General features: G+C 43.8%; 2 protein-coding genes across 2 annotated transcripts; both read right to left on the bottom strand.

Moving 5' to 3' along the window:
* Positions 1 to 951: 951 nt before the first annotated feature.
* On the bottom strand, positions 952 to 7,423 carry tmem44 (transmembrane protein 44). Its single transcript, XM_085774535.1, is given in 11 exon segments — positions 952 to 1,162; positions 1,164 to 1,312; positions 3,929 to 4,069; positions 4,153 to 4,221; positions 4,499 to 4,660; positions 5,031 to 5,201; positions 5,304 to 5,390; positions 6,324 to 6,481; positions 6,719 to 6,809; positions 6,906 to 7,032; positions 7,109 to 7,423. Coding segments are annotated over 11 exon segments (1,371 nt in total). The 5' UTR covers positions 7,276 to 7,423; the 3' UTR covers positions 952 to 1,113.
* Positions 7,424 to 12,369: 4,946 nt separating this feature from the next.
* LOC146988826 (uncharacterized) lies at positions 12,370 to 15,835 on the bottom strand. The gene is made up of 3 exons (XM_085775422.1): positions 14,808 to 15,835; positions 13,526 to 14,706; positions 12,370 to 13,427 (listed from the first exon to the last, which is right to left on the bottom strand). The coding sequence occupies exons 1-3, from the start codon at positions 15,803 to 15,805 to the stop codon at positions 12,370 to 12,372; spliced, it is 3,237 nt and encodes a 1,078-aa protein (XP_085631548.1). The 5' UTR covers positions 15,806 to 15,835.
* Between the last annotated feature and the right edge of the window lie 485 nt (positions 15,836 to 16,320).

Raw genomic sequence — 16,320 nt, 5'->3', positions numbered from 1 at the left:
GATGTAGATTTATATAGGAGACACTGAATGAAATATGACAAAGATACAATCGACAGAGCTAGATGATGATTAATCACAATCACATGAATTAATTCCCTCCATGCATGAAAACAATGGGTTTTTCCCATTGTGACATACTTAGTGCATTCAACACAATGAATTGAATCATTAACATAAGCTGGAAGAACAATATACACTCATGATATGTTTGTGAAATTGTGAACCCTACATTATTGAATTACACCCCCAACTCAGTCATGTTTACATGACAAACAGAGTGTTAAGTAATATTAATTGCCACTGCTGATATCAGCAATTGCTTTGTTACACTTCATTAGTTGTTTTCCCGTTGTTTCCCTGTCATTTGTCCCAGTCATTTGTCTTTGACATGTCACTTGAGGAAATGTAACAGGGAGGAGTACATTGTACTTCATAACTTTGCTCTTATCTGTGTATTGTTTGGTTATCGGGCGTTAGGAAGTCCCTTCATTTAAAAATGCCCTAGTTAGTTGCTCTAGCATCATCCTTTAAAGCCCCGGGAGCAGCCAGATGGACAGAGGTCTGAGGGATGATGAAGAGGACGGACAAGCTCTGGCCGTCTAGTCTGGTGCTTATCTGCTCTGTCGGTCCCTTTCCCAGTCCAGCCCTGATAACCCAGGTTGACTAGCAAAATACAGGATGTGACCCAATAACCTTGCAAGGCAGCAAGGGAGCAATATTGTTTTATTAGGGGAGGTCTTTTCCGTAAACCTTCCTTGCAGACATCAGTTCTCAGAGGGCTTGATGAATACAGCCATGACCGTTTGGACAGTAAAAAGTTTTTGCTGCTTTGCACTAACAAACTGCCACAAGTTAGAGACAAAGGTGCACAATGCACCAATAATAAAAAAAAAAACATTCACCATAATCAGCTGAAGCACTGCAATTTTCACAATCACTTTACCAACATTGATTGCCAGTTGATGTTACAGTTTTATTATACACAGCCACACGTTAGACCTTTTACTGGTGCACTAAAATAAGACAAGTAATGTTTGCTGTTACAAATTACTCAAATGAAAGTAGCAGATGTGCTTATCTTACGTGTTACGAACTGAAAATGACAGTCCTTTGTCACTTAGCCAGACTTAGAGCACAGACACACTTCCCCAATTCTTTACCAGACAGTTTTCTGTGAGTGTCCAGACATGGCACAGGTGCAGACATTAAGCGGGCTGGGGTTTCCTGTCCACTCTTGGAGGGGGAACTTATCCCCTTGCTGCTGCATTGTTGTTGGTTCTCTCCAGTGGCCACGTGCCTCTTCAAAATCCCACTGGAAAACATGGACAGGTTAAATGACTTATTATGGAGAATTATAGCGGAGGGATTAAGATATATCATATTATACTGTGTTTATATGGAGCCTATGTAGCTAATTTCTTCCACAGGGTGTATAAAAGTGTATTACGTATTGGTGTTTTTTGGTAAATTAACTGACATTTCAGTGTTGTTCCTTTATAGTTAATCATTTTTTGGTCTCCTTCTGCTGAGGCCCTGAACTTTGTCCCTTTCAATGCGGGCTGTTTGTTATGTTAGAGCTTCTGGAAAGTTTATTTTACTGTTTTAACAACTAATATTGTATGAGCAGTGCACATTACCTAAACTGACAATATGAAATGTTTAGCAGTGTTCGTACACAGTTAAATTCCAGGCCACACAACAGACCATAAACATCTCCCAAAATAGCAGAGGGTAGCACTGGCCCCCTATAGACAAGGCAACCATTTTGCACTACTTCCTAAGCAGACAGGCCCTGCCCAGTTTTGGTCTTTAATCAAAGATCCTTTACAGCAGAACAATTGGGCCACAAGGCAAATCTCAAACAATTCCTCCCCTCACTGTACCCCTCAGTCGACCCCCCACCCCCACCCCCACCCCCACCCCCCTCACCTCCACCTCAGCCTAGCGAAGAACTTGCACTCAGCAGAAATGTGCAAAGATCACAAAGGCACAATACCATTCGAGCTGATCCGACAGCTCAGTTTAGACATGCATCTCACTCCAAAAAGGCTGTATGGTTTTATCTTAATAAGTGAATCGTTAGGTTATTGTAAAAATTAGGGGAAAAAGGAGTGTTCTATGCAAATACTTTAAAAAATATGCTGGCACGGTTGCCCACTTTGAAGTCATTTTAAACTCTGTCTTTTAGGGGTTAAACATTAGACACTTCGGGAGGAAGCAATCGTTCTGTTACATCACCAAGTAAACAGCCTCTGTTAATGCTAACCAGCAAGTGGAGAGAGAGACAGGGACAAATCTATGACCTGTTTATGCCTTTGATTAAAAATATTACAGATTAGATATCTTGTTATCAAAACTATACAGATATAACTTTTATGTTGTTGCACACTGATCTGAGCATTGAATATTTGGAAGCTCCTGCTGTACTTTGGGATAATAGACGGATCGACTGAGATAAGATTAAAGGTAAAACGACAGCAAAATTAAGTTGTACACATACCCAAATGCAAGGTGTACATACAGACATTTTGAAGACTTTTTTAAAGCCCTCTTACACACTAACTATGCTAAGGGTCTCGTCATTTGCTTTTTCCTGTTGGGTGAACAGTTTTGAGCTGCAATTGTTTGCGCTCACACCATGCCTTGCCTTTGTTTCTAGTTAAATGACATCCTCCATGGCTTGGCTTGCTACAGCACTGAGGGAGTTTCTCTTGTGGCAGGGAGCGTCAGGGCCTGAGAAGGGAAAAGCTTGTAATTTCACTCCCCTTTCAAACTCAAACTATGTCTTTCAGAGGAGAGGAAATTATATAAATGTGAACTGTCAGGGCCAGTTTTGCTCTGTGGCCAGTATTTAATTCTGGGTACAACTGTACACTGCGGGATAAAGTTAAAATACAAATCATACTTCTCACAAGTGACCTCTCCATATACTTTTAACCACAAAACACACACTCATCTCTCTATAGAGTTTGACTCATCAATCCTATGAAACATGCTGACAGTTTGCCTCTTACAAGACACTCTGACAGCTGTCTGACTTACTTCCCTGAGCATCACGTGAAAAGCACAGAGCTTGGTTTGCAGAAGCTCACACGCTTTCCTCTCTGTTACTTCTTTTCAGCAGTGCTTCTGGGTTGCATTATGTTAGTTTGTTTTTATCTTGAATACAATATTGAACAATCTGCAGGCACAGTCAAAACCATCCTTGAGTACATTTTGAAACACCCGCCTCCCGATGAGTATTGCCATCATGAAGGGACACAGTCAAATGTAGCTCTGTGAAACTGCTGCGCATTCAAGTCTAGTGTTTATTATACTCAGAGAAACACAGTCATAGTAAAAAACGTGAATCTGTTTGTCTGTCTGTTCAGATGGCATAGCTTTCATCTCTTCATGAACTTCAGTGCTTTATGGGTCAGTTACATAAGACCATATAAAAAGGGCAACAAACTGAACAGATTCAAGTCATCAGAACAGTTCACACAAGGTGATACAGCCCAAGTTTACAGCAGTGAAACACTTTTCACAGTGGTTGTATAAACCACCCATTATGTCAACATGCTGTCACCACCTAGTGGTCCACTTTGAAAAGTACACCTTATTACAAACCAGCTATCACTTTCAGTAGCCACAACTACAGTGAGGCAAAGCTTTTTCACTAATAACAGTACAATTGATTGCAGAAAAAACATCTATTTAATAGTGCAGACAATGTGCCAGTTGTACATTGACATTAGGTGGTCAACATTTTCTCCAGGGTGAAAGGGAACACAGCAAAGTGCTTCAGTGAACTGTGGAGGTATAGAAACATGAAATAGTTCCCATGGCTGTTGTGACTCAACCTTACTTTTCTCCATTTCACAAAATTAAGGGGTTCCAGCAGAGGTTTAATAATGCATACCATAAGCAGTTAATTCATGCAACCCACCTCCAGATCAGAGCTGACTAGTGAAGAGTCACATGATGTGTCCGAAAGGCTGAAACTATCCACTCTGATCGTTCGCACTGTCCTGTTGAGAGGCTGGTCCTCTGCTTCCTCTTTGGACAATGTCACCTCCTTTAGGCATATCTGCAAATGGAGCACAACAGTTTCTTCTAGCAACTGCTGACTCCGGAGGAAGAACATTTTGCAGTGGCATGCTCGTCACTTACTTTTCTTGCAGGGTGAATGCTGATATCCATGTAATGGCCCATTTCAGTCATCCTCTGGACATTTTTTGTCTTTGAAAAATAGGTTGAATAGACCAATGTTCACACTCAAGCAAAACAAAAATGACTCTGCTGGGTTTTACCAAATACACTGTCAATGTTACATATAAAGCAGTTGGTGAAAACTTTATATACTTTATCTTAATCAGGAAGTTTCACTTAGATCAAGATCCATACGTAAATGCAAGGAGTAACCATGTCTACACAATAAAGCGTAACAAAATATTCCTATATTAATACAAAGGCAAAGAAAAGCCAATAGCCAGCATCAAGTAAGAAGAAAACTTACTTCAGCTTCTGCTGACAAATCCACTTTGTGTTTTCTGTGTTTCTTAACAACAGCTTTCTCCTCAGTGAGAATGCCTGAGCTTCCCAAGAGTTTCTCTGTGTCTGGAAAAAGTCTTACAAGGTGCTGCCTGCTTCCTCTCTTGCCCCAGTGGAGGAATAGAATCTGATGATGTTGGGTAAAAGGTCAATAGATCACAACTGATTGAAAAATCTATACAATTGATAAAGATTACAGCAACACTATCCATTTTTTTAATTCGAGTCTATGATTATCTTTTAATCTTTTTGTAGCCTACTTTATTTTTCAGAAATAAAAGTATCTTATATATTTGTTGACATTTCATCTCAGCTAATCTATTGGTCCTTCTCCAAGAACAGGCCACCAAGAACCATGTCACAAACATGTAAACCCTTTCATAGGCCAAATCAATATTGTACTATAATATCTAGCTCTGTAGCCAACGATCTGTTTGAGGGCTGTGATGCGGGTGCTACTGAATAGGAGATAGAGTTACTGTGTTGTTCAAGGATACAAGAAGATCCAGAATGACACAGCATAATGCTGACAGCAGCCATGGCATCACTCTCAGAAGAAACTTAAATCGAGTGTCACAGAGGAGTAAGGCGGCAGCGTAGAGGGCACCAGCAAGCAAACACAGCAGTCCGGAGAACATGGGTGCCGGGGTCAACATCTGTCCTCTGAACTAGGGAGATATAAAAGTAAATGGCATTCCTTTGAAATTGATCCATCACTGGGAACAGATTGGGCAAAGCAAACCAGAATACCCATACTGGTAGTAACTTACGGCTCTGCAGACTGCAGGGAACCTGGAGGTGCAGGCAATGACAAAAGAGATCAAACCTAGTGTGTAACCCAGGATTTCAGTGTTGTCCTGTTAAAATAACAATTTAGAAATTTTTAATTTGAATATTATGTTATTATTTTACATTTCTCTTAGTTTATTTAGGCTATTGCTATGGCCATTTGCGGCCATCCAGAGGTTGTGTCCATTTTTGTACTCATTTCTTTTATGTCTGTGTTGATGTCTGTTGTCTTTGTTGTTGTATGTTTGTAGATTGTTGATTGTGTCTTGTCTCTTTTTGGTTTGTAATGTATATTAGGACCCCCTCGAAAACGAGAGGATTCCTCTCAAGGGGTTTATCCTATTAAAGCAGAAGTAAGCGATCCGGTCGTTTTGGCTAATGCTGCGTTCCAGGCAGGCTTTTGAAACCGTAAATTACAGCTTCAAGTCACAACTTACGACTTTGTAGCGTTTCAGGCAACCCACTCGTGTTTTTCCGACCTGTTTTACCTGTGAAAGTCACTATAACGGCCACTCGTAACTTCCGACCCGTGAACTCGTACCACATCGAACTGGTACGACTTCACAGGTCGGAAAAACATGAGTTACGAGTTTCCTTGAACGCACCATAACAGTCCTCGTCCCTACGTCACCACATTCACGGCGTCCCTTGGCTGCACACACAGCCCTGCATGCCGTTCTCTCTCCTCATTGGATAAAAACTGTAGGATACGATAAATGTTTTCTCCTCGGCTCAGAGCAGAGCAGAGTGACTGACAGACCCGTGTTTCAGTCCAAACACTCTATGTAAGTGATTGCTGTCGGAAGATATAACTATTTAAGACTTATATTAACACAAATATATCACTTACTTCTGCTTTAAATAAAATTTCTGAATGAATGAATGAAATTTCAAAGTTACACACACAAACACCATACGTCAAAAAACTAAATTAACCTAACTGGTAGACATACATGTTAACCACATTATCATGAAACTGCTCACAGAGTTGGTGTGCTTACTTGAGGAATAACATTCAGGAGTGTCCTTCCAATGGGAGGCCTGTCTGCCATGTGGTGGCCGACCCTGGATTTGAGAAAGCCGCCTGCAACCACCATCAATATGCAGACTGCAAGGAGTTGCTGTCTCCTCCGTCTCTGCAACATCCTCAGCCTCCGTGCTGTGAGTGGACACACATTCAACAGTTGGAAAACGGTTGCTCTGTTCACTTGTTTGGTTATCTGTAGAGCTCCTCTGATAAGTCTGCTTGCTGTTTTGCCTAAATGATTCAGGCATCTGGCTGCTGCTCGTACTAATTTACCTGTGCTAAATTTTGCACTTTGTTTTTTGTTTGTTTTTTTAAAGATCAGAAATCCAGGTATTGTAATGTTTACAATACAGTTTGTTCTACCCCTACCTCTCTTTGAGTTCCAGCATAGGGACACAGGGAGATAGCAAGACATAAAATTGACAGCATCCATTAAAGCAGCAAAAGCACCCATTAAAATCTAAAGAGGATGCAGAAAGAGAGAGAGCAGAATTAAGTTCACTGTGGTTGCAGAAAATTAAAAAATTAGCGCTACCACAATTTACCACAATGTTACCTGAATATACAGCTGGTTAGAAAGAATGGCTCCAATAGTGCTGCACAGGTTACCAAGGAAGCAATAGAAGAAAATGATGGTTTCTCCCTGATTTCCTCCAGTACATTTGCATCTCTGAGAAACGAGACTGAGATAAAACAGTTACATTTTTGAAGCCAATGTTACCAAAAAGAAAAGAAAAAAAAGAAGAAGAATCTACTTACACGAGGCATGACAAAAGTAAAAGCAGGGCAGACAGAGAGCTGAGACCGATGGGGACGCAGAGTTTGTGTGGCTCATGAGAGAAACAGGTGGCGACTGAATCCGCGTAAAAAGCCAACAGATCGGTGGAAGAAATGCTGGATCTTTGTCCGGTTTCACGAACCATCATCAATTAATTAGGCTAATCAATATCAGGAATTATTATTACGAGTGAGTCGACATTCCGTGTAAACAACTAGGCTACTGCACGGTCCGACTCGACCATGCAAACGACGCGCGTACTTGGACGCACACACATACACAGTGGCTCACGTATTATTAAAAGGGAGGGGCCAACCGAGGAGGAGAGAGGTGTGCACACCGCAGACCAGCCTGGATGGAAGAAGACCAGTCTCCATAGACTTCAACAAAGGTAAATGTGCAGATAGAAAGGTGTAAGATGTGTTGTTGCTGCTGTTGTTTTAGATGTCATCAATACTGCCCTGCTAAGCCAGACCGCAGTAACTAGGCTACGTGAAAATTCCAAATTGAGTTTTTTGTGAAATTTGTCAATCGGCCTAAATGTTTTATCTTGTGTAAAAATTTTCAATTTTGCTCAGTTTTAGAGATATGAGGTATGGAAAATTGCAGTAACTACAGTTACCCTGTACAAAATCACGCTCAAAACTGAGCCCACCTGCAGTAAGTTAACTGCTAGCCAGTTACAGTAGCTAGCTAACATTAGCTTCGGCAGGTTAGCACAAGCACATAACACTTTAGCTAAACACTGGACATTAAATGTTAGCTCACTAAAGTTTGTACTGTCAAATTATTAATCATTTTTGAGGTGGCCAAAGTTAGTAATTAAGTAATGAAAGCCGGAAGAAAACAACAACATTTTACTGCACTTTGCCTCAGCATTACCTGTCTAACTGTTTAGTTTAAGGAAACCTGGTACCAGAGCGCAGTATCTGCTTTTTAGGGGTAAAATGTAAAATATGTGGTCATATATTTAATTGCATGAATATTACTTAATGAAAACCTGTCAAATCTGTGTATTTTCACTCATCTACCTATAACACATTTGGAAGGCAAATCAAAAAACTTTAAAGCCATTTTTCTCAGTTTCACTGTTTGCGTAGTTACTGCGGTCTGGCTTAGTAGGGCAGAATAGGCTACTCAACGTGGTTTTGTGCAAACTAAAGTGAAGGACATGCTAGGTGCAGCCGCATACGGACTGTCTACGTATTTTGGGATTCTGCGTGTGTCCAGTCTGATGTGCTAACTTAAGATGTCTTGATAGCTTGACGATTTTGTTTGCGAGTATATTCTATTGAATCCAAACTTAAATTATCGAGGGACTTAAACAAACTTCTGGCGCTATTTTAAGATTCCTTGTCGCCGTCATTTTATTTCCCTCCTCTCTTTGCTAACTAGCATAACAAGCAGCGTGTAGGCCTACTTTTAAACCAATAAGAAGTGTTGGCGGGACACCACCACCACGAAATGTCGTCCAAATAGAGAAAGAGCGAGTGCGCAGCTTTCGCGATGCCAGTAACGCATTAGTAACGCGTTTAGAATCCATGACCGCCCAGTAACGGGTAATCTAACACATTACTACAAGTAATCAGATTAAAGCAGAAGTAAGCGATCCGGTCGTTTTGGCTAATGCTGCGTTCCAGGCAGACTTTTGAAACCGTAAATTACAGCTTCAAGTCACAACTTACGACTTTGTAGCGTTCCAGGCAACCCACTCGTGTTTTTCCGACCTGTTTTACCTGTGAAAGTGCACTATAACGGCCACTCGTAACTTCCGACCCGTGAACTCGTACCAGATCGAACTGGTACGACTTCACAGGTCGGAAAAACACGAGTTACGGGCTCATTGGATAAAACTTGTAGGATACAAGAAATGTTTTCTCCTCGGCTCAGAGCAGAGCAGAGGGACTGAGAGACCCGTGTTTTGGTCCAAACACTCTATGTAAGTGATTGCTGTCGGAAGATATAGGCTAACTATTTAAGACTTATATTAACACCAGGGTCCAAAACTAACTTTTTCACTTACCAGCCAGCCTGGCTGGTAAGTGATTTTTTTTTACCAGCCAGGCAGATATTTTACCAGCCAACCAACTAAAAATTGCGTTTAAGTGCTGTCAGTATTATTTAACGTGTCATTTGGGTCTTATATGCGATTCTCAATCAATATTTTAGTAGTACGTACTAATACTAGGGGTGTGCAAAGCATCCGGTAGCTATTTGTATTTGTTGAGGGCGGGGAAGTATTTCTATTTGTATTTGTGTTCGAGTAAAATTCAAAATAGGTGTAAAAATCCAGTTTTTTTGAGATACACTTCTAATTCTAATCCATTATGAATCCCACCACCACCTGCTGAACAGACAGAAAATAAACAAATAAACTATCATTAGTTCAAAAATCTCTCTCTCTCTTACAGTTGTTTAGGATTGTGTGTGGTGTTTTTAATCGTATTTTTTTTAAAGAATAATAATTAGTTTAAAAAATATTTTATCAGTAATTTATTTTTTTCAATTACTAGACATTTAAGGCGACCCCATCTGAATTCCAGGCGACCCCACATGGGGTCCTGATCCTAAGGTTGAAAAACACTGCTCTACTGTCTTTCCTGTCTGCTCTCAGAGTGTGTGTGTGGGGGGTAATGTAGTGTTGATTCTCTCTCTCTCTCTCTCACACACACACGCGCGCACACAAACAAACACGCGCGCCCACACACATGTTGTCAGCGGTGAGGTCCGACCAGAGCGATTGACATGTGTCCAACCAACCCAATCAGACGCGCGGGTTCGGAGTCCGGACCGAGAATTAAAAGTTGGACCGCGCTGGTCCGTGCTTCAGCACCGTGTGTCGGGCCGCGTCTGGTTTTAATTAATACGGGGGTATAAACAGTCAGCGTAGCGGTCACCGGAGCTGATCACGGCCCTATAAGCAATGAGAGCATTTTTTACCGGGCGCGCTAAACCACACAAACGGGTACGACAGTAACAACAGTTATCCACCTCGATGCTGTGAATGACGGCCTGACGCGCTCACCTGACCAAAGATCGTCTCTGCTGGAAAGACACATTACTCTGTCAGGAAACAACATACCAGCATCATTCTCCACCAGTAACGAAAAAATGAAATTTTGATCTGTAAAAAATAACTCGCCAGAGTGGCGAGTGGTCTTAAAAATTTACCAGCCAGAGACAAAATCTACCCGTAATTGGCGAGTGGCGAGTGTTAGTTTTGGACCCTGATTAACACAAACATATCGCTTAATTCTGCTTTAAAGTTACTTATACTGCATATTTTTGTCATTTTCCTTAGTAAAATGATTTGCTTTCTTCTTGCGTATCTGGGAGTGACGTCACGTAGGCTATGCGTCAAGTCACGTTTTCAGCATGAGGACAACTCACATGCGTTTTCTAGCTGGAAATGTAGGAACTATTTTGAGTTTGTGTCAGCTAAAGACGATAATATTAAGGTTTGTTGTACACTCTGTGCTGGCGACAAAGTGTTATCTAGCTTCAAAAACACTACGTCAAATTTCTACAAACATTTTCAGCACGGCACAGTCAAACTTACAGAGAAAGTCCCACCAGTGTGAATGGATGGGGTACATCCATCCACAGCGATGTGACAGTGACGCAAGCGAGCGAGAAAAAGTGATTAGAATGCATACTTTTCAATCAGCCTGTCCTGACATGCCACGAACGACATCGCTCTGTCCAGCGATGTCGCCCAACCCTGAAAAACTTGCTCGCTCTGTCTCTATCTGGACAACATTTCACGGCCGTGTCCCACCCCTAACCACTTCTTATTGGTAAGGATGGTCTTGTACACTTACCACTTTGCATGCTTAATTTTGAATCGCTTACAGGAGATACAATCCTCTATCCACAGCGACAAGGTTGCGACTGGACACAGCTGTCATGACTACACCAATCCTCGTTAGTATAGTGGACAGTATCTCCGCCTGTCACGCGGAGGCCAGCTGTGAATTCCCGTAACGGAGAAACAGCCAACTTTTTTTCTTTTTTTCAAACTCCACACAGACCCGTGTTCGAATCCCGAGTGGAGCTTCATCAAATTTCATTCTAAATGACTGTAAACTCTTTGAAAACGCTTGAGAAATGTTTGATTAGATTTGGAAATGCACCATTATTTAATTATTATAGTATCATCTTATTGGAAAGTGTACATCCTACTGTTTTAAGTTCACTACACACTTTGCTGTTGTTTTGGCTGCTACTTTGTACAAAGATACAAAGTAGCAGCCAAAAGAACAATATGTGTAATACTGTAGATACAGTAGATAGATAAGACATCATCTTTACTCCATCCTTACCTGTATGCAAACTGCAGTGGGTCTAATACAGGGTCTGTACTAATACCATGGACTTTTCAAAACATACTGACGGTAGTAGTAATAGTAATAGTTGTGAGAGTCCTACTTTTCTTTTCTAAGTATTTTAGACTACAGAATTAAATTTTACTCTGAGATATTGAGGTATGAAAAAAATAAAGTAATTAGGCAGAACAATTAACATGTTGATCATATTGACAGTTTTAATATTTACAATGTATCAACATGAAAGAATACTGGAAAACAAGAATATGATGTTGGATTGCAACAGATGTAGGCTACATAAAGATGAAAAGTGGAATATTAAAGGTCAAGACAACTATATACATGTGTATGACAAAATATTTCAAACTTTGTGCACTGTTTTACTGTAAGTTCACTTACACACTTTGTTGTTGTTTTGGCATACAAAGTAGCAGCCAAAAGAACAATATGTGCAATACTGTAGATATAGTAGATAGATAGATAGATAGATAGATAGATAGATAGATAGATAGATAGATAGATAGATAGATAGATAGATAGATAGATAGATAGATAGATAGATATTTACAAATTATTATATTTACATCTACTATATATATGTACATTATGATACAGTAGATAGATAGATAGATAGATAGATAGATAGATAGATAGATAGATAGATAGATAGATAGATAGATATTTACATATTTACAAATGATTATATTTACATCTACTATATATATATGTACATTATGATACAGTAGATAGATAGATATTTACAAATGATTATATTTACATCTACTATATATATGTACAGTATGATACAGTGCATAGAGAGAACATGTAAACATACAAAACAATAACTTGGTTCTCTCTATTCAACATCACAAACTATGTACAACATTTACATACATATTTACAACATATACTGTACATCACTTCTTTCTGTCCTCCACCCATCTCTGCTTCTCTGCCTCATAGAAAGGAGAGGCCTGAAACTCCCCCCAGGTCATCTCCTTGGCCATGCCCTTCTCCTTGAAGAGAGAGAACACCTTGGAGGGGCAGTAAATGTATTTCCCTGCCACTCCAGGGAAGCTGGTGTGGATGTGGGGGCTGTTTGGTCCCTGTTTCACCTCCAAGTGGCAGAATCTGCAGAGGCGGCCTCCTTTCTCAGACTCCGGCCTTTTCCTCTTCTTGTCTGCTCTCTCCTCAGCCCGTTTTCTGGCAGCTTCCAGCTCCCTTTGGAAGAACTCTGTCCCCTGGAACTCTTCAAAGGGCATTCTGGAGTCAGAGAGTCCATCAGCAGCGTAGACCTGGTGCACTTTCTTGGAGCAGTAGAAGTAGCGGATAGGCCCCTGCTGGAAAAAAAAGTGCACCGATGACCCGTCACCCTCATAACGGGACTTCGGCTGTCCGCAGGCGAGACAGGTCTTTGTCTGCCTCTTCTTCTGCTCCTGCTGCTGTTGTTGCTGCTGTTGTTGCTGCTGCTGCCTCTGTTGCTTCTCCAAGATGCTCTCCACAATCTTCTCAATAGAGTCTTGAGACAGAGGTGTGGAGAGAGCAGGTGGATTCACAACAGCTGGCTTCAGAGTGACCACTGGCACACTGGCAGTCTCACTCCCCTCCGACAGAGCGTGCCACAGCTGCTGAGTCTGCAGGAGTTTCTCCTGGCTCGTGTTCAGGGAGGAGCTGGTGTTCAGCAGTTTTGCCAGGTGCTTCACATACCGCGATATGTGCAGCCTGGTGGTGGGGTGCAGCAAGCTGTTGGGATCGGAGGCAGACTGATGGACCATGTCTGCGTACTCCTGATCCACACGCCGCAGCATGTCCTCCTCTCCACGATGCTTCTGCAGCAAGCCATCGATGGCAGCCTTCATCGGTGGAGTCCAGCGTGTGTGGTCCAGCACAAACACACGCCCACCTGTCTTGATGGGACCGGTGCGTGCACTCCGTGGCGATGACCTCAGCGGCAGTGGCAGGGCCTGTGACATTTCTGGAACATAATAAAGCAATAGGACATCCTCAGTTAATCATGTTATTACATTAAAACATAACCCAAACTTTTATACACAAAGAATTATGTCAATTTACCCTGTGCTGCTGGATGATCCTTATCTTCTGCTGGCATTTCTTGCTTCAGCAGCACGCCAGCAGAGAGGACAGGGACGACAGGCGCAGGAAATGTCAGGCCAGAGGACAGTGTCTGGCTGGAGGAGGGTGCTGTGTCTGGGGCTTGGCCTTTGACAGGAGAGGGTGTCGGCACAGGGGACAGAGGTGGAGGAGAAACAGTTCTGTCTCTTTTCTGTGTCCGGTGTTTGTCCCAGTCCAGAGGCACCGGTCGACAGCCTGGCTCTCTGTACTCAAGGCCGAACCTCTCTCCAGTGTCCCTGTCAGAGAGGCAGAGAGCAGGGTACTTCTGCTGGCCTGTCGCACTCTGGGAGGCAGAGTTCAGCTCGGCAATCAGCGCTGGGTCGAAGACAGCAGGGAGGATGACACCGGGCTGCTTCAGGTCCACCAGCCGCTGGTAGTTCCAGCGTGCCACCCCTGTCATGCCCTGGGCCTGGAACAGCTCAGGGGAGACTTGGGTCCCAGTGACCCAGTGAGCCTGGTGGCAGTGGAACCCCTCCTGCTGTGATGTACCTCTGACTGGGATCCAGAGGGGGACTGCTGCACCTTCCCCAGGTACGTGGTTGAGCTGCAGGGTGCCGCCGTACCTGTACATGATGCCCTCTTTGAGCTCAGGGTCACTCAGGCAACCACGGAGAACGTGGACGCGCTGGATGCGCCACGTCTTCAGCATGGATGCCTTGAAGAGGGGGACGTTGTTGGGGTCCGTTGCCACGTGGAAATGTTGCAGCACTTTCTCCACTCTGTCCAGCAGCTCCATGGGCTGGGGCACTTTGGTCCTGCAGTGCTCGCGGATGTGCTGCTTGGTGGGGTTGGGTGGCTGGATGCCGCAGAACTCATAAGCAGCCCGGAGCTTCTTCAGGTCATCCTGGTCCACCACAGAGAAGGCAGCTGAGAGGAGCTGGCAGAAAGTGCTGAACAGAGGGTGATGCTCAGAGGTGCACTCTCGTGTAAAACGTCTCATGCAGTGGAACAAGTCCAGCTTCACAACCATGTTGCTGTTGTAACACGAGCGTGATGCACAAGAGTTTGCCAGCGGTCCAGAGGTGGCCTCAGCAACAACGGAGGGGGTGGTCTTCCAGGCGTCCCAGTGAAGATGTTCCCCAGGAGCAGAGTCTGGGATCCTAAATGGAGCACAGCAATCCCTAAACACCAAAGAAAGCAAGACGGAGTGCAATTTAGATTAATGAAAGAAACAATTTCTGTTAATTGTATATCAGTGAAAAGACAACATGGCTGTTCTCACCTGTCCATCCAGTGGTAGCCTGCCTTTTCCACTGCGGCGTCGATGTACCTCTTCTGCAGTCCCTGGTACATCGACTCCAAGGACTTCTCAGCCTCAGACTGAACCATCACCCAGGAAGCAATGAGCCAGTTCTCGTTCATCACGGCGTAACTGGACATAACGCCGGACGCCAGCGTTACCTTCCGCGCCACTTTCCTGGTGTGGTCAGATCTGAAGACCTGTCCAAAAGTTCCCTGGAGGAGTTTGGACATGGCCGGCTCCTGGCGTCTGAACTCATCCAGCAGGCAGTCAGTCAGGTAGTGGGCCGACACAGAGACCCCACACCAGCCATCTGGATCCTCGTACGACCCGAAAGCCTGTGGTGTGTTCTCCTTCCTCAGGAACTGCGCCATGGTCTTCTGCCCATACACCCCAGCCTCAGCATCCCTGACACTCTCGATGGCGTGCAGGTACGCCAGGTGAGCTCGCTCATACTTGAGGTGCATGAGCTCGTTCACCTGGTTTGCCATGTCTGTGGGGGACTTGCCAGTGCGCCTCAGCTCATCCATCACAGACTTGCAGATGGCCTTCTTGTAGGTCAGGAATGCAGGCAGGAGGTTGGTGAAGCGCTTGGGCAGTTTCTCCAGCCACCGGGGACTGTCAGCAGACCAGATCCTCCGACAGTCCTTGCAGCAGAGTCGAGAGGAGAAGATGTAATACTGGCCACTGGTGCCAACAATCACCCGGGGCCTGCCCACGCCAGCAGAGACCACCCGAGGATGACGGCAGTCATGGAGGCAAGGCAGGGTGTAATTGTTCCTCAGCCTGACCATGATGTCACTCTCGGGCTTCCAGATAAAGAAGGGGTGCAGCTGGAAGAAGTTGGGAGATGGGAGGTCAGCCACTGTGTCAATGAGCTCGGGCTGCGGAGGAAGACGCCACAGTGAAATGCTGTTTCCTGGGTGACGAACTGGGCGTGACCCTGGCCACAGTCCGAGATCCTGCAGCTCAGTCTTCATCCACAGCCTCTGCTGCCGGGAACAGCTCCAGGTGACCGTGTACTGCTCAGGCCCAAGCAGAGTAACAGGGACAGGGAGCTGTGCTGGAGGGACTGGATAAAACAAGGAGACAAACAGTAGAAAAATCATTATAGTTAGTGTCAAAAGCTTTGATAAAATGAAATGATTATAGCAGAGTTGCAGAGGGGGTTTCTTCACACTGTCTCACCGTCTTCACCTTTGTCCTCAAAAGTCAGGACCTTGCGCGCAGCAGTGAGAGCAGGACTTGTGCTGGGTCCTGAAAAAAATATAATCTTTCTGTTTTGCATTTGTACAGGATATAAACATGGCAACATGTTGGCTAAAGTGAATGAAATGCTTCATGCAATTAGCAGATATGTAGTTAAATGTCAGCTGTATACTACAATGTGACCTGCAGTTGACTCAGTCCTCTCCTCCTCTGTGGGACCTGCAGTCTCCTTCAAGAGGAACGCCAACTGTGGTGGGAGGGGCACAGGTGTCTTCCTCTTAGCTCC

Source organism: Trachurus japonicus, chromosome 4 (assembly GCF_045865225.1).
Source record: "Trachurus japonicus isolate A0001 chromosome 4, Traja_1.0".
NCBI classification, from domain to species: Eukaryota; Metazoa; Chordata; class Actinopteri; order Carangiformes; family Carangidae; genus Trachurus; species Trachurus japonicus.
This window is presented reverse-complemented; position numbering and strand designations above follow the sequence as displayed.